Source organism: Musca domestica, unplaced genomic scaffold (assembly GCF_030504385.1).
Source record: "Musca domestica strain aabys unplaced genomic scaffold, Musca_domestica.polishedcontigs.V.1.1 13, whole genome shotgun sequence".
In the NCBI taxonomy this organism is placed as follows: Eukaryota; Metazoa; Arthropoda; class Insecta; order Diptera; family Muscidae; genus Musca; species Musca domestica.
The window spans coordinates 17,332,076-17,355,092 of NW_026712172.1; the positions used below are offsets into that span (position 1 = coordinate 17,332,076).

Below are 23,017 nucleotides of genomic sequence, written 5' to 3' on the forward strand. Positions count from 1 at the left end.
GCCTTTTTTTCAAAGCTTCTTATCTATTATTTCCAGCCAGCTTTAATTGAATTTTCTGTTTCTTTTTTTGTCTATTTTTTATTTATATCTTTACTCCTTTGGCTTTATATTTCGTAAGCTTTCAATAAAACTAAGCTCATTTTAAATAATTTTAAAAAAAAATATTTTATTTGAAAAATAGCTTTAAAGCTGATGAGCTTTGAGACACAATATTTTAAGGGGCAGAATAACAAGAAAATGTTCTCTTTACATGGGAGTCCAAAAAAAAAAAAAAAAAAATAATAGTAATAATAAATGTACAGATAGATAAATAGCTGACTAAATATTTATATTTAAAAAAAAAATCTCAAAAAAATTAAATTTTTAATTTTTTTCCTGTCTGCTAAGAACATTTTTTTGGAACGAAAAAGTTTGTTAAATATTAAAATATAAATTCAATATTTAACAAACTTTTACGACTTCAAATATAATTTTAATATTTAAATTTTTATTATACCCTACAACACTAGAAGTTAGGGGGTATTGTAAGTTTGATTGGGCCAAAAATTATGTTACACCTCGAAATATTGGTTTCCCACATAGGAAAGTATATATGGATCTTCCTAACTCGACGAGCTGAGTCGATCTAGCTATGTATGTCCGTCCGTCCGTTTGTCGATGTTAACTTGTAATCACTCTACATGTCGCAATTATGGCCCGATCCTCACGAAATTGAAAACGAAGGTGGGGTTAAGATCAGAATACAACCCTATTTCATTTGGAGATGATCGCATAATATTTAGGGGTTGAAATGTACCAAAAAGTGAAAGTTTTCCTGATTTTGTGGTTGCTCTACAGGTCACAATTATAGCATGGAGCTAGAGCAATTTTGATGGTCATCGGGTAATATTTAGGGGGTGAAATAGACCATAAATTTCAAATTTTCCATTAAACCGCGAATATTTTTAATCTCGGCGAAATCACAAATAGACGAACAGGTCAATTCTGAACGTTACGTGGATGCCGATAGTAAATATATCGAATATACATAGCGAAATATGTACAATGTATATATACAAAGGAAGAGGATGTTAGCTAGAATGCTTATATCACAAGAATAGCTGGACCGATTTTGACAAATTTTTCAATTCAGAATGCCCTCTTGGCATAAAAGTATAAAATCCGAAAAAATCGCATAATATAGATTTTGTAGTATTTTGTGACAAATTTTTATTTTTTAATATTTGTTTATCGCATTCGATTTTTTCAATTTGACTTATAATATTGAAGTGAATATTTTGTAATATTTTTTCACCTTACCACACAGGTTAGGAATATTATATAGAGTTTGCAATTATCGTCCGATTCTCACGAAAATGTCCGTAAGGGTAGGATTAGGCTTAGAAGGGCTAGATCTATTGTTTTAGCAATATATTTAGGGATTGAAATGGACCAACAACTAAAAATGTTCCTAATTTTGCAGTTATAAAGGTCACAAATAGAAACCAACGGACATGAAATCTCGCATGAAGTTAGAGTTTAGGATAGCGGCTAGAATGGACTAATAGTTTTGTGTGAAAAAATACCAACATGACTTACAGGAAATGTTCGCAAACTATTGAAGGGTTCAAATGAACAATAACAGAAAAAATTTCCTGATCACACAATTGAAGCCAATCGACACGCCTGAGGAGAGAGATACGGATAGGGAAGAATTCTAGCATTTTGGATGGTCATTGGATTATGTTTAGCTGTAAAATGGACCATAAGAACTAACAGCACGACGGAGTGCTTTGACCAAATGTCCCTGGTCACAAAGCTAAGGATAATATCTGGGCAGTGTTCCGTGACATAATTTCAAAAGCGAAATCTTCCAAAATAGATTCGGACATAAGGGGGCTTCTAATATGTTGAAGTGTTGTAGGGTATCACATGGTCGGCCCCGCAAGACTATAGAATTTGCTTACTGGTTTTAATATATAAATAATAAACAAGTGTTGAGTCCGACCGAGAAGAACTTTTAATATCCTCTATTATGAGGTAAGAAAATCTTAAAAAAAATCGATATTGAAAATTGGGCCTACTTCCATTTTTGCCAGTGAAATCGATTTAAAGAATGTCGAAAGGTTGATAGTACCAGTTTCCCGTTATAGTGGCTGTTACCTATTGCGAGTTTCAAATAACAAATTAGAACAAGTAAAAAAGGAGCTAAGTTCGCCCCGCCATTTGGAAGGAACGTAAAAAAATTAAAAAAAAAACCGTTATTTGGGGCGCTATACGAAGATCTGGACCTCCATAAAGACGTGGACCGGGCGATCCTTGAACAACAACGATTTCGAATGAATTTGGCAATTTTCAAAAAAAAAAATCCGTAAAAAAATCTGTTAAAATCTTAAAAATACCGAATATTGGGAGTTAGCGTTATTTGGGGGGCTATACGAAGACCTGGACCTGCACAGATAATTTTCTGTCATGGGCTGTAGTACCTTTTAGAAACTTCAAATATGAAATATGAAACAATTCCTGTGAATAATGTCGCTAAAATCATCAAAATAGCGAATAAAGGGAGCTACCGATATGTTGGGGGAGGCTATCCGAAGACGTGGACCGATCCCTCCTCCATTTGGTACGAATTTGGAAATTTTGAAAAAAAAAATAAAATAATAAAATTCTGTTAAAATATGAAAAATAACGAATGAGCCGTTATATTAGGGTCTATACGATGACGTGGACGTACATAGGCATATGCCATTAAAATATTCAAATGCGAGACTTCGGTGAATAGTGTAGTAAAAATCGTCAAAATATCGAATATAGGGAGCCACTGATATATGGGGGCCTATACGAAGACGTGGGCCTGCACAGACAATTTTCCGTCATAGACTGTAGCACCTATTACGAACTTCAAATACGAAATATGAAACAGTTCCGATGAATAATGACGCTAAAATCGTCAAAATACCGAATATCAGGAGGTACCGTCATATGGGGGCTATACGAAAACTTGGAGCTGAATAGACAGTTTTTTGTCATAGGTTTTGTACCCATTAAGGTCTTTAAATAATGTCGCTAAAATCATCAAAATACCGAACATCGGGAGGTACCGTTATATGGGGGCTATATGAAAACGTCGACCGACATGGACCATTTAAGAGCTTAATCTGTCTACTGATAAAATACACATGTGTGCAAAATTTTAGCTTTCTATCTCAAAATTTTTAAATGTTGTATTGGGATTCCTGTTGGTGGCAGATTTGTGATTAGGTGGTGATTTTGGAAATGTGCACTACAAGTGTACGAAAATCGCTAAATAGTGATATATTTGGTACAACTTGGTTTTGGGTGAAGAGTTGATATCTGAGATTGAGATATGTAGTTGGTTTTGGAAATGTGTACTTTAATTGTACGAAAAGTACTAAAAGGTACTAAAATTGGTCTTGGTTGAAGGAATACAATTCTGAAATTTGATATTTAGATAACTTTTCGTATTTGTGTTTGAGATTTTGCAGTGATTTTGGAAATGTGTCCCATATATGTACCACCAGCACCAAATGGTACCAAATTGGGTATTGGGTAAAGGGATACGGCTCAAATCCTCAAATTTGATATTCAGGTCTCTGTCGATATCTGGAATTGAGATATGGAAGTGGTTTTGGGAAATATGTACAATAATTGTTTGAAAGGTACTAAGCGGTACTAAAATGGGTTTGGGTGAAGGGATAGAGATGGAATTCTGATATTTGATATGATGATGATGATCTGATTGTATCTGTGTTTAAGGCCATTACTGGATACCTTTGAAAATGTGTCCCGTATTTTTTCGAAAAGTACTAAGTGGCACTACATTGGGTGTTGAATGAAGGGACAGATCTCGCATTTGATATTGAGGTCTCTTCTGGTTTCTGGGATTGAGATATGGAGTTGGTTTGGGAAGTGTGTATTATTTAAAATTTAAAATATTCAATAATTCATGCCTAGCAAAGTGATCACAAATAATAGCTAAAAACGCCGAAAACTCAATATTTAAGGAGTTATGGCCATTTTAAAATATTCAATAATTCATGCTCTACAAAGTGATCACAAATAATAGCTAAAAATGCCGAAAACTCAATATTTAAGGAGTTATGGCCATTTTAAAATATTCAATAATTCATGCCGAAAACTCAATATTAGGGGAGTTATGGCCATTTTAAAATATTCAATAATTCATGCCTACAAAAGGGATCACAAATAATAGCTAAAAACGCCGAAAACTCAATATTTAAGGAGTTATGGCCATTTTAAAATATTCAATAATTCATGCCTTGAAAAGTGATCACAAATAATAGCTAAAAACAGCGAAAACTCAATATTTAAGGAGTTATGACCATTTTAAAATATTCAATAATTCATGCTCAAAAAAGTGATCACAAATAATAGCTAAAAACGAAGAAACCTAATTATTTAAGGAGTTATGGCCATTTTAAAATATGGAATATCGAAATTTGATATTGAGGTCTCTGTTGGGGTCTGGGATTGAGATATGGGGGTGGTTTTGCGAAAATTACTAAGTTGTACAAAATTGGATACAATTTGTACAATATTTTCCAAATCGTTTCGATCCAAAAAATATTCCGAAAAAGAAAAATTAAAAATATTTTTGTGTGATAAATTTTCATAAATTTTTCTTAATACTCTTTTTTTTAAAAACCAAGCTTTGGACAGAAATTGCCCTTCAAATATTAAAATAATTATTTTTCTTCGAAACAAATATTTTTCAAAACCGATAATTTTGTCTTTATTGATAATATTCTGGGATTATGGATTATTAAGAATATTATTACACCAACATTAAATTAGAATTTTTTGATAAAAATTTTGTGGAAAAAAATTTTTGGAAATATTTTTGAAAATAATTTTTTCTTTATAAACAAATAACAAATTTTAATAATAAAATAAAAATAATTATAAAATAATAAATAAAAATTATATATTTTTTTAAATTAATTTTATTAAAAATTTTTTGTAAAAAAAATAATTATACATTTTTTTACTCAAAAAAAAAAAAAAATATTCAATAAATAATTTTGGCAATTTTTGGGAAAAACGTGTTTATATTTTGATAAAATATTTCCTTAAGGAAAATTTTTTTTTTAATTTTTTTTACAAAGTAGCATTTTTTAAGAAAAAATTCTTTATGCCAAATCTTAAAGTGCAAATCTGCTTCATAAAGAGACTCAAAAGCTCATCTGTATTTAAAGCTATCCATTTATCCATAACTTTCTTTCATAGAAATGCTTCCTTTTTTTATTACATCAATGCTTTTTCGCACAATTTTTTATCCTCCACACTGCTTTGATCTCTTTCTCATTCTTCTCTGCTTTATTTCAACCACATTTAATTTTTCGCTATTTTCTTTTTCCGATTTTTTTTAAATCATGAATTCCAATAATTTGTTCCTCTTTAATTTGTCTGTGTGTCTCTGTTTTTTTCTTTCTTTCTCTCTCTCTTCCTCAAGGTAAATCAGAGAAACTCGAAAAAACGCTAACTGATAACAATTTTAGGTAGAAAGCTAGTGTGTGTGTGTGTTAACTGCCAGCTAACAAAAAAAAACAAACCAAGTCACAGCTTTTATCCGTGTCAATACGAAAAGCGTCCGTCAAATATTTGCCATTAGATGATAGCTTTAAACCGAACCAATATCTGAAAAAAACACTAAATTTCAGTTCGGTTTGAATTTTATATCTCAAAAATGTGTTAGTTGAAAATGTTCTCTTTCAGAAACGAATCCTTCTCCTTCCCGAAAAAAAATAAAACAACAACACTGCCTTTATACCATTTTCGATGACTATAGTTTGTGCCTTTAAAAATAGTTGAGATCGCATTGTTTGCTACAAAAACAAAAAACATCAACTGGACAGTGTTACGAAATTGAATTTTAAATGTTCTGTTTCAAAAAAAATATCTATATATTTTTGTTTTGATTTCGTAACACTGTGAATTTGACAAAAAATTGGTGTAGAGACTAGAGGGGACATACCAAGGGGGAATCCAAAAAGATTACAAGATTAGAAAAAATTCGCAGGCCTCAGGGAGGGATTTTTTTGTATAGAAAAAAATTCACTGGCCTCGGAGAGGCATTTTTTCTATAGAAAAAAATTTACTGGCCTCGGAGAGGCATTTTTTTTCCTATAGAAAAAATTCGCCAGCCTCAGTGAGGCATTTTTTTCCTATAGAAAAAAATTCGCCAGCCTCAGTGAGGCATTTTTTTCCTATAGAAAAAAATTCGCCAGCCTCAGTGAGGCATTTTTTTCCTATAGAATTCGCCAGCTCATTGAGCATTTTTTACTATAGAAAATTCGCCAGCCTCAGTGAGGCATTTTTTTCCTATAGAAAAAAATTCGCCAGCCTCAGTGAGGCATTTTTTTCCTATAGAAAAAAATTCGCCAGCCTCAGTGAGGCATTTTTTTCCTATAGAAAAAAATTCGCCAGCCTCAGTGAGGCATTTTTTTCCTATAGAAAAAAATTCGCCAGCCTCAGTGAGGCATTTTTTTTCCTATAGAAAAAAATTCGCCAGCCTCAGTGAGGCATTTTTTTCCTATAGAAAAAAATTCGCCAGCCTCAGTGAGGCATTTTTTTCCTATAGAAAAAAATTCGCCAGCCTCAGTGAGGCATTTTTTTCCTATAGAAAAAAATTCGCCAGCCTCAGTGAGGCATTTTTTTCCTATAGAAAAAAATTCGCCAGCCACAGTGAGGCATTTTTTTCCTATAGAAAAAAATTCGCCAGCCACAGTGAGGCATTTTTTTCCTATAGAAAAAAATTCGCCAGCCTCAGTGAGGCATTTTTTTCCTATAGAAAAAATTCGCCAGCCTCAGTGAGGCATTTTTTTTTTTTATAGAAAAAAATTCGCCAGCCTCAGTGAGGCATTTTTTTCCTATAGAAAAAAATACTCCAACCTCAGTGAGGCATTTTTTCTACAGAAAAAATCACTAGCCACAGGGAAGCATTTTTTCCTATAGAAAACAATTCGTCAGGCCTCTGTGAGGCATTTTTTTCTATAGAAAAAAATTCGTCACGCCTCAATGAGGCATTTTTTTCTATAGAAAAAAATTCACAGGCCTCAGCGAGACATTTTTTCTATAGAAAAAAATTCACAGGCCTCAGCGAGACATTTTTTTTTCTATAGAAAAAAATTCGTCAGGCCACAGTGAGGCATTTTTTTTCTATAGAAAAAAACTCACTGGCCTCGGGGAGGCATTTTTTTTCTATAGAAAAAAAATCACAGGCCTCAGAGAGGCATTTTTTTCTATAGAAAAAATTCGCAAGCCTCAGTGAGGCATTTTTTTCTATAGAAAAAAATTCGCCAGCCTCAGTGAGGCATTTTTTTCCTATAGAAAAAAATTCGCCAGCCACAGTGAGGCATTTTTTTCCTATAGAAAAAAATTCGCCAGCCACAGTGAGGCATTTTTTTCCTATAGAAAAAAATTCGCCAGCCTCAGTGAGGCATTTTTTTCCTATAGAAAAAAATTCGCCAGCCTCAGTGAGGCATTTTTTTTTCTATAGAAAAAAATTCGCCAGCCTCAGTGAGGCATTTTTTTCCTATAGAAAAAAATTCGCAAGCCTCAGTGAGGCATTTTTTTCTATAGAAAAAAATTCGCAAGCCTCAGTGAGGCATTTTTTTCTATAGAAAAAAATTCGCAAGCCTCAGTGAGGCATTTTTTTCTATAGAAAAAAATTCGCAAGCCTCAGTGAGGCATTTTTTTCTATAGAAAAAAATTCACTGGCTTCAGTGAGGCATTTTTTATAGGAGAGGCATTTTTTTCTATAGAAAAAATTCGCTGGCCTCGGAGAGGTATTTTTGCCTATAAAAAAAATTCGCATTTTTTTCTATAGAAAAAAATTCGCTGGCCTCGGAGAGGTATTTTTTCCAATAGAAAAAAAATTCGCTGGCCTCGGAGAGGTATTTTTTCCTATAGAAAAAAATTCGCTGGCCTCGGAGAGGTATTTTTTCCTATAGAAAATAATTCGCTGGCCTCGGAGAGGTATTTTTTCTATAGAAAAAAAATCATAGGCCTCGGAGAGGTATTTTTTATAGGAAAAAACTTATTTTTTCAATGAAAAGAAGCCTCCCGGCATTCACCGAGTTTTATTCCATAAAAAATCTACTATTAGACGTTTGACCTTTTATGGGATTCTCTTTATCGAGGATATAACTTTAAATGCAAATATATTAAATTGAAAATTCCAGGATTTCAACCTTCGACCCCTTCATTTTTTTCTTGAGTTTTTCATTGTTTTTCAATTTTATTTCGCGTTTCGTTCTGGAAAGTAGGATCGTTAGATGTTCGTGTTTGGAGATTAGTCTTAGAATCTGAAATAAAACAAAGAGATTAGTCTTAGAATCTGAAAAAAAACGAGATTAGTCTTAGAATCCAAAAAATAAAACAAGAAAACAAACTTACCGCATAGACTCTCCCCCTCTCTCTATCTCTGTTTAAGTAATCTGTGTTCAAATCCAAGAATAAAATACCATCATCAACCAACCAAACAAACAAAATTCATTTCACAGGTACTAAACTATTGTCCGAAAGATATGAAGGCTGATATTTGTGTTCATCTAAATCGCAAAGTATTTAACGAGCATCCAGCGTTTCGTCTTGCCTCGGATGGCTGTCTGCGAGCATTGGCCATGCACTTTATGATGTCGCACTCGGCACCGGGTGATTTACTCTATCACACGGGTGAGAGTATAGATAGCTTGTGTTTCATTGTCACGGGATCGCTGGAGGTCATACAGGACGACGAAGTTGTGGCTATATTGGGTGAGTTTTGAAACGATCGGGGAATATTTTGAAATATTTTTCAAACATTTTTGTATTTAGGCAAAGGCGACGTCTTTGGCGACCAATTCTGGAAGGATTCTGCCGTTGGCCAAAGTGCGGCCAATGTCCGTGCCCTTACCTATTGTGATTTGCATGCCATCAAACGTGATAAATTACTCGAAGTCCTCGATTTCTATTCGGCTTTCGCAAATAGCTTTGCCCGCAATCTGGTGCTCACCTACAATCTGAGGCATCGTTTGATTTTTCGCAAGGTGGCCGATGTGAAGCGCGAAAAAGAATTGGCCGAAAGGCGAAAAAATGAGCCACAGCTGCCTCAGAATCAGGATCATTTGGTGCGAAAGATCTTTTCGAAATTCCGGCGAACGCCTCAGGTTCAGACGGGATCGAAGGAGGCCGTGTCGGGCCAAAGCGATGTAGAGAAAGGAGGCGGCGGTGGTGGTGGCAGCAGTGGAGGCGGTGCCTCAGATGCCGCCGATACGGATCGTAATAAGGTGAGTGGGAAGTAGATATTTTCTCTCTCAAAAAATAATTGTGTTTTAAATTTGTATGTGTATGGGTTAATTTGCATCAATGTATGTGTGTGTTGAAGAGTTGTTTTCCTTATTTTTTGTAGTTTTAAAAAATATTTTTCTTTTTTAAAAAAATTAAATTTAAATAAATGTCTCTAAATGTCTTACCCAAGCCAAATCAATGCCTTAACGTGCCAAAGGTTTGATAAATAAATAATTGTTTAAAGTTTTTTCTTTGTTTGTAGCTTATTTTTTTATTTAAAAAAAGCGGATTAAAGGATAAAAATCAACAAAATTTTAATATCTTTGAATATAAATATGTTAACATTTTCAGTCAAGGACTTTTGTTTTCAAAATTTAAAAAAATTAAAAATGAATTTGAAACTTCTATAGAAAAAAAATTCACAGGCCTCAGGGAGGCATTTTTTTCTATAGAAAAAAATTCACTGGCCTCAGGGAGGCATTTTTTCCTATAGAAAAAAATTCACTGGCCTCAGAGAGGCATTTTTTTCTATAGAAAAAAATTCACTGGCCTCAGGGAGGCATTTTTTTCTATAGAAAAAAATTCACTGGCCTCAGGGAGGCATTTTTTTCTATAGAAAAAAATTCACTGGCCTCAGGGAGGCATTTTTTTCTATAGAAAAAAATTCACTGGCCTCAGGGAGGCATTTTTTTCTATAGAAAAAAATTCACTGGCCTCAGGGAGGCATTTTTTTCTATAGAAAAAAATTCACTGGCCTCAGGGAGGCATTTTTCCTATAGAAAAAAAAATCATTGGCCTGAGGGAGGCATTTTTTCCATAGGAAAAAATTCATTGACCTCAGGAAGTTTTTTTTTTCTATAGAAAAAAATGCATTGGCCTCAGGGAGGCATTTTTTTCTATAGAAAAAAATTCTCTGGCCTCTGGGAGGCATTTTTTTCTGTAGAAAAAAATTCTCTGGGCTCTGGGAGGCATTTTTTTCTGTAGAAAATTTAAATAATTTTTAAGAAATACAAAATTTTCAAATGTAGTTCTAAATTAACTTTAAATGCAAATATGTTAAAATGATTTTCTTGTATGCTGTTGACGTCCTCCAAACCCAAGATTTCCTCGATTATCCCTATTCTTCATTTCTTACTTTAAAAAACTCATTTTTTCAAACGGCGATCTTTACTTCCCAGAGTCTCAAATCTTTTATTCCCGATATGACTTTAAATGCAAATATGTTAAAATAAATGGTTTTTATCCTTTCAATCCTCCTTTATTAAATTAAGAAATTTCAAATTTAATTTCAATATTTTTAGGTGGCGTTGTTAAATATGTTCTCTATTTGTGTTGAGTTATTGTTTATTTGTAATTTGAAATAATTTAAAAAAATAAATTATACAAAACAAAAATTAATCATATTTAAAAAAAATAAGAATTAAAAACTTATGCCCGTTGTCTTGTCTCTCTTTTTTGTCTTTTTTCAAAACACAACAAAAAACATAAAAACTCGTCAATACAAAAACGCCAAATACCGAAAAAAAACACCACAACAACAAAACTCTGCAACAAAATTATACACATGTATTGCTATGTGTGTGTATATGTGTCTGTATGTGTGTTCGTGTCTATTGCTAATAATCAAATGTTCATAAAAAAAAAAACAAACAACATAACCAAAAATCATTAACATTTTATTCCCTCCTTCCCCAAACTCAAAAAAAATCTATAAATAAAACAATTCTCCAACATTTCCCCGCAAATTTCCCGCCCAACTCCGTAATTGGCAACCCCGTTTGAAAACTTGTGTGCGTGTGTGTTTGTCTCTATTTGTGGCAACACCCCAAAGAAGTTACCTGCCAAATTAACACTAACCGAGGACTCCCGTGTTCTAACAACCACCGCTGCCGCACCCACACCATCCCCCTCGCCATCACCATCATCGGGTCCACCATCTGCACGTAGTACACGTGCTAGCAAATGGGGACGCCTCTTGGGTAGTTCAAGTGTCGATTCGGCTAGCGATACCAGCGCCAAGGTAGCAGTTTCGAGAAGTTTGAGTGCCCGCGAAAGTCTGCGCGAAAGCACTGCCGCTCAGGCAAGGCAGAGTAGTACTTCGAGTAGCAATGGTGGACAAGGCAATAAAGTAAATTAATCGATCCAAAACAAAAACAAGATAAAACAATATTTTCGCACAATCATTTTAAAATATTTAGTATTTTTTGGAATGATTTTTTTTTCTTTTTTTTTTTGAACATTTAAATTTTTGGTTAATGAATTTTGTTTGTATTTTTTTTTTATAAAAAAAAAATATTGAAAAACATGCGATCCAGAAAAAAATTAAAAAAAAAATAAAATTAATAGCATTTTAACACCATGACATAGCCTCTAATTCGTACCGACATTTATCGACTCATTTATTTATCGACCACCTCTAAAACGTCTCCATCGACATTGAAATAACCAATTTACCGTCATCTTCCATTACTTTTTTGCCGACCGAGTTTGGAATCATATTTACCGACAACATAACCTCAAATTTATCTTCTGTCTGTAAAAAAACCTGCGATATAGAAAAATAAAAAAATCAATACCATCATAACACCATGACAGCCTCAAATTCGTACCAACATTTATCGACTATCTCCCGACTGTTTGTTTCGACCATCCCATACTCGCATTTATAAACCAACTGAAAGCCATCTTTATCCAGAATAAAATGCTCTCATTTATCGACCACCTTAAAAACGTCTTCATCAACATTGGAATAACCAATTTACCGACATCTTCCATTACTTATTTGTCGACGGGTTTTGGAATCATGTTTACCGACAACATAACTTCAATGTTATCATCTTTCTGTATTGACGATCTCAAACTCGCATTTATCGACCACCTTCGAACGGTCTTTATCGACAGTAATATATACTCTTATTTATCGACAACATATTTACCGACGAGTATTGAAATCGTTTTACCGACCATATAAAATTTTTACTTATTGACGAGAATATATATTTTTATTGGAAGGATCTTTTTTTTGAAAAGAGAAATTTTCTACAGAATATTGCCTTACAGAAAAAATTTCAATTCTACGGTTTTTTTGCTAAATGATTTAAAAAATTGCATTCATAGGTCACCTCGAAGTCTTCTTTATCGACAGTAATATGATTACCGACTGTATTAATAATCGACCCCTCCCAAAAATGCCTCCATCAACATGGGAATAACATATTAACCGGCACCTTCATTTGCTGACTGTATTCGAATCGTTTTTACCGAAAACTTAACCTCAAATACGTACCTACTTTTATCGGCCCATTTTCTCACTGTCTGGATCGACGATCACATACCCCCATTTATCACCTACCTTCGAACAGTTCTTATCGACAGTAATATGTTCTGATTTATCGACCAAAACATCTCTATCGGCTGCATATCATCAGTTCACATAACCTCAAATTGATAGCAAAATTTATCAAAGTTTTTTTTTTGTTTTTAGAAAAATAAAATAACTTTTCAGAAATATTCCCATTCGAAAAAATGCCGTTATCAAAATTACAATTTCTTTAGAGAAACCAATATCCTCAATCCATAAAAATTGTTTTCAAGACATAAGTATCCTGTCGAATTTGTCCTATAGAAAACTATGTATTCAGCAGATATGTTATCAAAATTAGCTGCAGATTCTAAAACAATTTTTTTTCTCCTTTCTTAATTTAACGTCCTTATCGACGGTCAGAAACTCACATTTATCGACCACCGCAGCAACATCTTTATCGACCCCGAGCAACTACCTTATCGGCATACTCTTAACAATTTTGAATCGTGTTTACCGACGAAATAAATTACTCTCTTGCCCGCAAACATAAACTCAAAATGGAGAATTTTTCTGTATTAGATAAATCCGTCTTTTATTATAGGAATCCCTTTTTTGTGTTGGAAACAAATCTTTCTAAAAAATGATTCCAGTCAGTTTTCTTTTTGCAAAATGACACAATAATCCATTTCCAATTTAGTTCGTAGAGCTGAACTCATTTTCATCGAAAACACTTTTTCAGGACTCAAAAAAAATTGTTTCTCCAAAAAAATAAGAACTTTTTTTGCAGACAAGGTGGACTTGTGGGAAGTAGGCAACATTGCCTAGCCCTACTATATAAATAAGAAATTAAAAAAAAGTTCTTCTACTTTTAAAAAAGTTCTCAGTTTCTGAACATAACTTCTAAACAAAAATTACTCAAAAAAAAAAACCAAAAAAAATACCTCAATGAAGTCTAATTAATCGTAGTCCCTGTGCAATGTTTTAGCCAAAAAGATAAAGTCCAAATCACAAGCGGAAATACTACTAACATCAAACTAAAATTTGTATTCTAAAATTTCTTCAGAAAAATTGATCAACGATGAAAATACCGCATTACGGGTATTTTATTTTACATATTTATTAACGGAAGCTTCATTACCCACGACGTTAACTTAGTCACTAAATATTTTTCATATCAAAATTTTTCTGTAAAAAAAAACTAGGGACTGATCGACAATGAAATGGAAGCATCCCACCAAGTTTTTACCGAGTCATCGAAACAACCTTTATCGACGAAATATAATCAGTAAATAGTAAATGGGGTTCTGGAATCGGTCATGTTTAAATACATTTGCTAGGTCCTTATCAGTTTTTTGAGAATGGGAAAACTATTTTTTATCAGGAAATATGAGTTCTAAAATGTCATAGCCCCTAAAGGAAGAAGTCTCCTTATATTTAAGGATTTTTTATATTTTCTTAATAAAAAAAATGAATTTTCAGAGAAGAATTTATTCAGAGTGTGTGGAAATCATTTTCGGGGTTCTAGAGATTGATTTATGTCTGTAGAAGAAATCCGCAGGTGTTTTTTTTTAATAAAACACTCTTGAGGCCTTGAAAAAGATGCTTCAATAGAAAATAACGATATTGGACTAAAAAAACCCTCAATGTCAAAGGCTATTTTCTCAGTAGAAGAAATTTTCAGCCTCAAAGAAACATATTTTTCTCTTTCAAAATTCGTATACTAAAAAAAATCTCCAGTTCCTGTGAACCAACTTCAACATCATTAAGCATTCTAAAAAAATCGCTGAATGTGAATAAATTATTAGTCTCAATACTTAAATTTCCATTGCCAATTGGTCAGGACCAAACAAAATCTGGAGATTAATTATTAACAAAAAACAAATTTATTAAATTCCTTAAAAAAAATTTCCTGGTCGCAAGAAATTATTTATTTTTCTTTCAATAAGAACCATTTTTTTAAGCGACCAAGACCAAAAAAATAGATTCCGGGACTATTATTTCCCAAAATATGTTTAAATATTTTTATGGGTTTTCAACATTTTTAATTGTTAATAAAAAACAAATTATTTGAGCTTGAGGTCAATGAGATGTTTATTTAAGTCTCCGGACTTACATAAAATAACTTTCCCAGAAGGAAAAATTTCCTGGGATCCACTTATTAGCCCCAAAATGATAATTTTCTTATGTCAAGTAAATTTAACAGGAATGAGGAGCAATGTTTTTTTCAGAAAAGAATTTCAATCCCTGAAACGAAGTCACAAGAACACTGGAAAACGAATATTTCCTAGCAAAAAAAAAAGTCTCGCAGAATGTAAATCGGGATCAATATTTTAAAGACGCAAAGTCTTTTCCTATTTATTAAAAATATTTCTTAAGAACTACTTAAAATAAATGATCAATAAGTGTAAATGAGAGAGAGATAGGTACCAACTGTACACATGCCTATGAACCATGCCATCATAAACCTTAGGCGGAGGTAATAAACACGCATAACTATCTCACATGTCGCAAGCAAACATGCTGCTCTTGCTTATCAATCTGAGTAAAGATTACATCCCGTAATCGGACTTCACCATAACACATGCAGCAATTGAAAATTCTATATTATTTATTTCTAACTGGAAGGACAACATCTATTTTCCCCATAATCTCAGGATTCGTTTGTCCATTAAAGATAGATTAGCCAACGAGTACTGATTTTTTCCAGGAAGATTAAATATCATTTCCATAATCTCAGGACTCGTGTTTCCATTGAAAATAAATTTTAGCCAAGGAGGACTGATTTCTTCACGATGATAAAAAAAAAGTATTTCTCGGAATCTCGAAATTGATTTTCCATTGAAAATAGATCTCAGGTTTTTTTCCTCGTACCCTCAGCTTTATTTTAAGAGGTTCAATTCACTTCCTGACCTTAAATTTTTTAACAGAAATTTTTTTTTCAAATTTTCAACATCTGTTCTCGCGAGCTGTACTTCATTTTGAAATCCCCCTTCATAATTAGATTTCAAAGAAACTAAAATATTTTGAGGCTCTAAGGAACTGCTTTTTCAACTCGTACTGCTTGACTTTATTCTGAAATCCTCCCCGACGTCTAATTAGATTGAATAACTTTAAATGCAAATATGTTAAATTTTCGGCTATTTCTTTGTTTGAAATATTTTTTAGAATTTGTTTTTTTTATATTAAATAAGTTTTATTATATTCAATTGTATTATCTTTTTAGATTTCATTTGTAATATTGAGTTAGTTTATTTGTTTTAAATTAATGTATTATTTAAATTTGTGTTTAATAGTTTTTATCAATTTTATTACAAATTATTTTTTACCCTTAACATTACCCACAAAAAAGTAAAAAAAAAAAACTTAAACACATTTATAATATTTTCATTGTTACTTCTTTTCCCTTTGCCTGCCCTCCGCACAATTGGATTTTTGTACGCAACTCACATAAAATCAAAACCAAAAAAAAAAAAATAAAATTAAACAAAAAAACTGTTAATAAACAAATATAAACATTTTGTAAAAAATCTTCACCTCAAAAAACAAAATGGAATGCCACGGTGTTCGAACACTTCACCAACATCACTGTGTGTTTGTGTGTATGAATGCCATTGAACGAAACTCTACGGCAACAACTCAACTCAAAACATCTTTACAAACCAAAACTCACTCTCAAATGAATGTGAATTTCGGGATCCCAAAATAATATGCAACTCTGTGACTGTCTCTCTCTCTACAACCCACTTACTCACTGTGTGACTCTCTCTCTCTCCCTAATCTTGTATGGAAATGATTTTCCTTCTCTCTATTTCTTTATTTTCCCTTTTATTTTTTGTTCCTTTTTTCTCCTCTCTATCTCTTTCTCTCTCACTCTCTTTTCTCCTTCATATTTCAACTCTCGCTCCTCTCCTCCTTGGGGATTTCGTGGTTCCCCGCCACGCCTTGTGTTTCTTTTTCTCTCTCTCTCCAATCTCTTTTCAGGTATTCCCTAAGGCTCCCAAACTCCAGGCCAGCCAAGCCACCTTGGCCCGCCAGGACACCATCGATGAGGGCGGCGAGGTGGACTCTTCGCCGCCCAGTCGTGACAGCCGTGTTGTCATTGAGGGCAGCAGCGCCCCAACCGCCGTCAGCCTGGCCGCCATCACGGCCAAAGACCGTAACCTGGCGTTGGAACGTGAACGACAAATCGAAATGGCTTCATCGCGTGCCACCACCTCGGACACCTATGACACAGGTCTGCGAGAACAGCCTCCCACGTTGGCGCAACGTGATCTGATTGCCACCGTTTTGGATCTGAAAGTTGATGTACGCCTCGAATTACAGCGCATGCAACAACGTATTGGTCGCATTGAGGACATGCTGGGGGAGCTGGTCAAGCGTTTGCAGCATGACTCCTCCGGCCAGACAACGCCTGCTGATGATAACGTGTGTGTATGCGGTAGTTCGACGGCAACCACAGCGGCCAGTGGCAGCAGCTCAGGGGGCTTAGTTGGTAGACGCCCTGAAGGCGGGGCGACACATTCCACCGCCACAACACCGGCCGCCGACACGGTCATAACAATATCCACGGCCCCGCCCAGCGCCACCACCGCACCGGCCATCGGTCCGGTGGCAGGTGGTGGATTGGGTGCGGCGGCATCCTCTGCTCCAACGACAACAGGTGCAGCTGCAGCCATAGCCATGCCAACTACGGCTGCAGCAACTAGCTCATCCAACCTGCTAACGCCGGTACAAATGGTCACCACCACCCCGGGTGGCAATGGTCTCGGACCCTTGATGCTTAAGAAGCGGCGTTCGAAGAGCAGAAAAGCACCGGCGCCTCCCAAGCAGACCCATTCGCAAGCCGCTGCCGCTAGTGCCGTTGTCCAGAGTCCCGAACAGCAGCGATTGCTCGAAGAGGAGCTGCCCACAATGCAGCAGCCGCCGGCGCCATCGACGGTAGCCACCACCACCACTGTTGTCACAACCGCCTCAGGCAGTGCCGGCCAGGCTGGCACCGCCACCACAACCAGCAGTGGCCCGGGGGCCAGCGGCTCAGCAGGTGTTGGTGGTCGTTCGAAGCGTGAGTTTCTCTAGCCCAAGATTTTAGTACGCCATCAGTCGGATAACAGCAGTTTTGAGCAATAGCAAGCGCAGTAAGTCCAAAGGGGACGGGAACCGGGAAACAAACCCCGCCGCCACCCCCCAAAAGAAAGATTAAATCTCACAAACTCATGAGTATAGACTTAATCAAAAAAAACAAAACAAAGCTTTTTCACATTTCTAAACTAGCTTTAAAGCTGTTGGCGTGCTATAGATCTTAAATCAAAAACCAAAACCAAAAAAAAATATTCTAAACGTCTAAAAAATCTGCTGATTTATTTTTTTTTTTTTTTTTTTTTTGTAAATCTTTATATGCTTTATAAAAACAAAAACAAAAATTTTCAAAAAAAAAGAATAGAAAATTGAAAAAAATTGTTCTAGGGGTCCAATGGCATTAAAAATAAAAAAATATTTTAATTTGACATAACCTTCAAATCTCAAGTGGCGTGCAAGCCAACGCATTTATCGACAATTCAAAACACCTCAATATCGACCTCTCCATAGAACCACCCTTATCGACAATGTAGGGACAACTTTATCGGCATGCAAAAAGCGTACTTACCGACATCATCGAAATCGTTTTTATCGACAAATCAAACGACTCCGTTACCGACGACATTTAAGTCGTAGCAGAGTATTTACCCATTGGAGAAGATTTTTTAATTTTTTTTTTGGAATAAAATCCATTTTTCTAAAGAAAAAATTTAATGGAAACAATCTATCCTCTGGTCAGGGATTTTTTTCTAAAGAAAAAAAAAACGTGGCCCGTGGAATATTTTTTATGGAAAAATACCGATTATCTGGTTTAAGGAATTTTTTCTATTCGAAAAATAGGTCCATTTCTGCACAAAAAAAGATCCTTCGCCATTGATTTTTTTCTGCAAAAAATGCCGTCCATCTGGTTAGAGGATTTTTTCTATGGAAAAAGTCGGTTCTTATTTCGACAATAAAGGTAACCTCCCCTGAGAAGAATTTTTTATGAAAAAAATTGATACTTTGCCATAGGATTTTCTACAGAAAAAATCTCTGGTCAGAAAAGAATCCATCGTACCTTTGGTGGAATAATATTTTTTTATGGGACAATTCGGGAATCTTCATAGAGGAATTTTTTAAGAAGATGTCCAATATTTTTTCTATAGCAATGGCATTAAAAAAATATTTTAATTTGAAAAAACCTCAAAATCGTCTCTAGTGGCGTGCAAGCCAACGCATTTATCGACAATTCAAAACACCTTAATATCGACCTCTCCATAAAACCGCCTTTATCGACAATGTAGGGACTACATTATCGGCATGCACGGAGCGTACTTACCGACAGCATCGAAATCGTTTTTATCGACAAACTAAAAGACGTCGTTACCGACGACGTTAAAGTCGTAGCAGAGTATTTATCCTTTGCAGAGAATTTTTTTTTATTTTTTAGGAATAAAATCCATTTTTCTATAGAAAAAAATCAATAGAAACAATCGATCCTGGAATTTTTTTCTAAAGAAAAAAAAACGTGGCCCATGGAATATTTTGAATGGAAAAATACCGATCATCTGGTTAGAGGATTTTTTTCTATTCGAAAAATCGGTCCATTTCTACACAAAAAAAAGATCCTTTGCCAAGGATTTTTTTCTGCAAAAAATTCCATCCATCTGGTTAGAGGATTTTTCTATGGAAATAATCGGGTCTTATTTCTACACAAAAAAAGCTAACCTCCCTTGAGAAGAATTTTTTATGGAAAAAATTGATCCTTTGCCATGAATTTTTTTTCTGCAGAAAAAATCGATTCTCTGGTCAGAAAAGAATCCATCGGTCCTTTGGTGGGATAATATTTTTTATGGGACAATTCGGGAATCTTCACAGAGGAATTTTTTTAAGAAGATATCCAATATTTTTTCTGTGGCATGAAATCTTTTGACCTGGGGACCAATTTTTTTCCTGCAAAAGAACATTTCTTCAACCTGAGGACTAATGAAAAAATCACGATTATTAGCCTTCAGATTATAAAAAAATCCGAGATTTCCGGTGGATTTCGTATCTGTAGGTCAGAGATTTTTTTCTTTAGAATAAGGAAATGGTATTTCAGGACAGAAAACCTTTTTTGTTGAAAATAAACCGTTTTCTATTTAGAAAAAAAAAATCGATAGAATATTTTTACAAAAAAAATATTTCCCTTCGGAAATATTCCCCAGTAAAATATTCACAAAAAAACCTTCGATTTGTTTTTGTTAGTCCTTGAAAAATATTAAAAAAAATCGAAGCATCGTTCGGAAAAAATTATTCATAAAAAATCATGATATATGGTATGCTTGCTCTGAATTGTATTTTCTTAATCGACGAGTTTTAATCGGTCATCGGTCCTATTGTGAGAGAATATTTTTTAATGGGATTTTTTTAAGATGTCCAATACTTTTTCTATAGCCAGAAATCCTTTGACCTGGGGGACCAATTTTTTTCCTGTAGAAGAACATTTCTTCTACCTGAGGACTGATGGAAAAATCACGATTATTAGCCTGTACATCCTTCAGATAATACAAAATCCACGATTTCATGGGGATTTGGGATCTGTGGGTCAGAGGATTTTTTTTTTTTGGGTTTAGGATTTTTTTTTTAGAAAAAGGAAAGTATAATATCAGGACAAAGAATATCCCTTCTGAATATTCCTTTCGAAAATATTCTCTAAAATATTCACAAAAAACTCTCGATTTGTGTCTGTTAGTCTTTGAAAAATCGATCCTCTGGTCTGGGAACTTTTTTCTGTAGAAAGTTACAGGATTTTTTCTATTGGAAAAATCGGTCTATTTCTACACAAAAAAAGCAAACCTCCCCTGAGAAGAATTTTTTATGGAAAAAATTGATACCTTGTCAAAGAATTTTTTTTCTGCAAAAAATTCCCTCCATCTGGTTAGAGGTTTTTTTTCTATTAAAAAGATTGATCCATTTCTACACAAAAAAAGCTAACCTGCCCTGAGAAGATTTTTTTTGTGGAAAAAATTGATCCTCTGCCATAGGATTTTTTACAGAAAAAATGAACCTCTTGTCAAAAAAGAATCTTTGGTGAAATAATATTTTTTATGGGACAATTCGGGAATCTTCACAGAGGAATTTTTTTAAGATGTCCAATACTTTTTCTATAGCCAGAAATCCTTTGACCTGGGGGACCAATATTTTCCTGTAGAAGAACATTTCTTCTACCTGAGGACTGATGGAAAAAATCACGATTATTAGCCTGTACATCCTTCAGATTATAAAAATCCACGATTTCCAGGGGGATTTGGGATATGTGGGTCAGAGGATTTTTTTTGGGTTTAGAATTTTTTTCTTTAGAAAAAAGGAAATAGAATTTCAGGACAAAGACAATTTTTTGTTAAAAAGAAACCGTTCTCTATTCAGGAAAAAATCGATAGAATATTTCTACAAAAAAAACTGAATATCCCTTTCGAAAATATTCTCTAATATTCTCTAAAATTCCCCAAAAAAGTCCTCGATTTTTTGTCTGTTAGTCCTTTAAAAATATTAAAAAATACGAAGCATCGTTCGGAAAAGATTATTCATAAAAAATCATGACTTATGGTATGCTGGACCTGAATTTAATTTTTTTAATCAACGGTTTTTAAAATTGAGATCCTTAAGAACATATTTTAAAAAATGTACGATCAGAGGATTTTTTTCTGTAGAAAAATAGGTCCAGTGGAAAAAATGTGCCCCCTGAGAAGCAGTTTTTATAGGAAAAATCGATCCCCTGCCATGGCATTTTTTTGGCAGAAAAAATCGATTCACTGGTCAGAGGATTTTTTTCTTTGAAATCTGGACAAAGGAAAGAAGATAGATGCCCTCCACCATAGTATGGAGGGTATATTAAGTATGTCATTCCGTTTGTAACTCCTCGAAATATTTTTAGTAGACCCTACATAGTATATATATTCTGGATCAGCATAAAATTCTATGTCGATTTAGTGATGTCCGTCTATCCGTCTGTGGAATTCACTGTAGCTTCCAGCGAAATGTAGTAGGTTGATAAAATTTTACTCACATATATATTATGTCTGCAGGACTTTTGGTATTGAAAATGGACCATATAGGTCCACGTTTTGGCATAGCCCCCATATAACGGTATCTCCCGATATTCGGTATTTTGATGATTTAAGCGCCATTATTCACCGGATTTGGTTCCAATTTCGTATTTGAGTTTTGTAATGTATACTACAGCCTATGACAGAAAATTATCTGTGCAGATCCACGTCTTCGTATAATCCCCATAAAACCGTACCTCCCGATATTCGGTATTTTTATGATTTTCAGCGACATTATTTACCGGATTTGTTGTAAATTTGGTATTTGAATTTCGTAATGGATACTACAGCATAATACGGAAAATTGTCTGTGCAGGTCCACGTCTTAGTATAGCCTCCATAAAACGATACCTCAAGATATTCGGTATTTTCATGATTTTCAGCGACATTATTTACCGAAATTATTTCAAATTTCGTATTTGAAGTTCGTAATGGGTGCTACAACCTATGACAGAAAATTGTCTGTGTAGGTCCACGTCTTCGTATAGCCCTCATATAACAGTACCTCCCGATATTCGGTATTTTAATGATTTTAGCGACAGCATTTGCCGGAATTGTTTCAAATTTGGTATTTGAAGTTCGTAATGGTTGCCTGTAACAAAAATTTCGTATATCCCCCATATAACGATATTCAGTATTTTGATGATTTTGTCGATATTGTTTATCGATTTTTTTTCAAGTTTCGCATTTGAATATTCTAAGGGCTTATGACAAAAGTTGCCTATGCAGGTCCATGTCGTCGTATAGACCCTAATGTAACAGCTACTTTCGATATTTTTAAGTTTATTTTAACGGAATTTATTTATTTATTTATTTTATTTTTTTATTTATTTTATTTATTTTATTTTTTTTTTTTTTGAGAATTGCCATATTTCCAAATGATGGAGGGTATTCAAAGTTCGGCCCGGCCGAACTTATAGCTTTTTTACTTGTTTTTTTGTTCAAGTCCACCATTTCTAGTTTGTTGACCCTTGAAAGACATGTAAGAAAATACTCTGTATTATAGCACGTATGGTCCTTATAAATGAAGTTCAAAAAATCCTACTGGTTCTTGAAAAAAATAAAAAAGTCTAGAGTTTAAGTCCTCTTGGTCCTGGAAAAAAATTCTGGATCTTAAGTTGTCTAGTCCTTAAAAAAATGCAATATTTATGAATATCTTGGCCTTGAAAACTACTTCAAAATCATGGATACTTGAAAAAATATTTCATGAAAAAAAATTGTAAAAAATTTCGATTTTAGGTTGTGAAGTCTTTCAAAATGACTAAGTCCGCCATTA

General features: G+C 34.1%; 1 protein-coding gene across 1 annotated transcript in view; it reads left to right on the top strand.

The window, feature by feature from the left end:
- LOC101896376 (potassium voltage-gated channel protein eag) overlaps nt 1-17,887 on the top strand; it is a 274,849-nt gene extending 256,962 nt beyond the window's left edge. The window contains exons 14-17 of the mRNA XM_059118706.1: nt 8,529-8,781; nt 8,842-9,293; nt 11,126-11,422; nt 16,580-17,887. Of these exons, the coding sequence (XP_058974689.1) occupies nt 8,529-8,781; nt 8,842-9,293; nt 11,126-11,422; nt 16,580-17,674 (2,097 nt within the window). The 3' untranslated portion in view covers nt 17,675-17,887. The remainder of the gene's footprint in view (nt 1-8,528; nt 8,782-8,841; nt 9,294-11,125; nt 11,423-16,579) is intronic.
- The last annotated feature ends 5,130 nt before the right edge of the window (nt 17,888-23,017 follow it).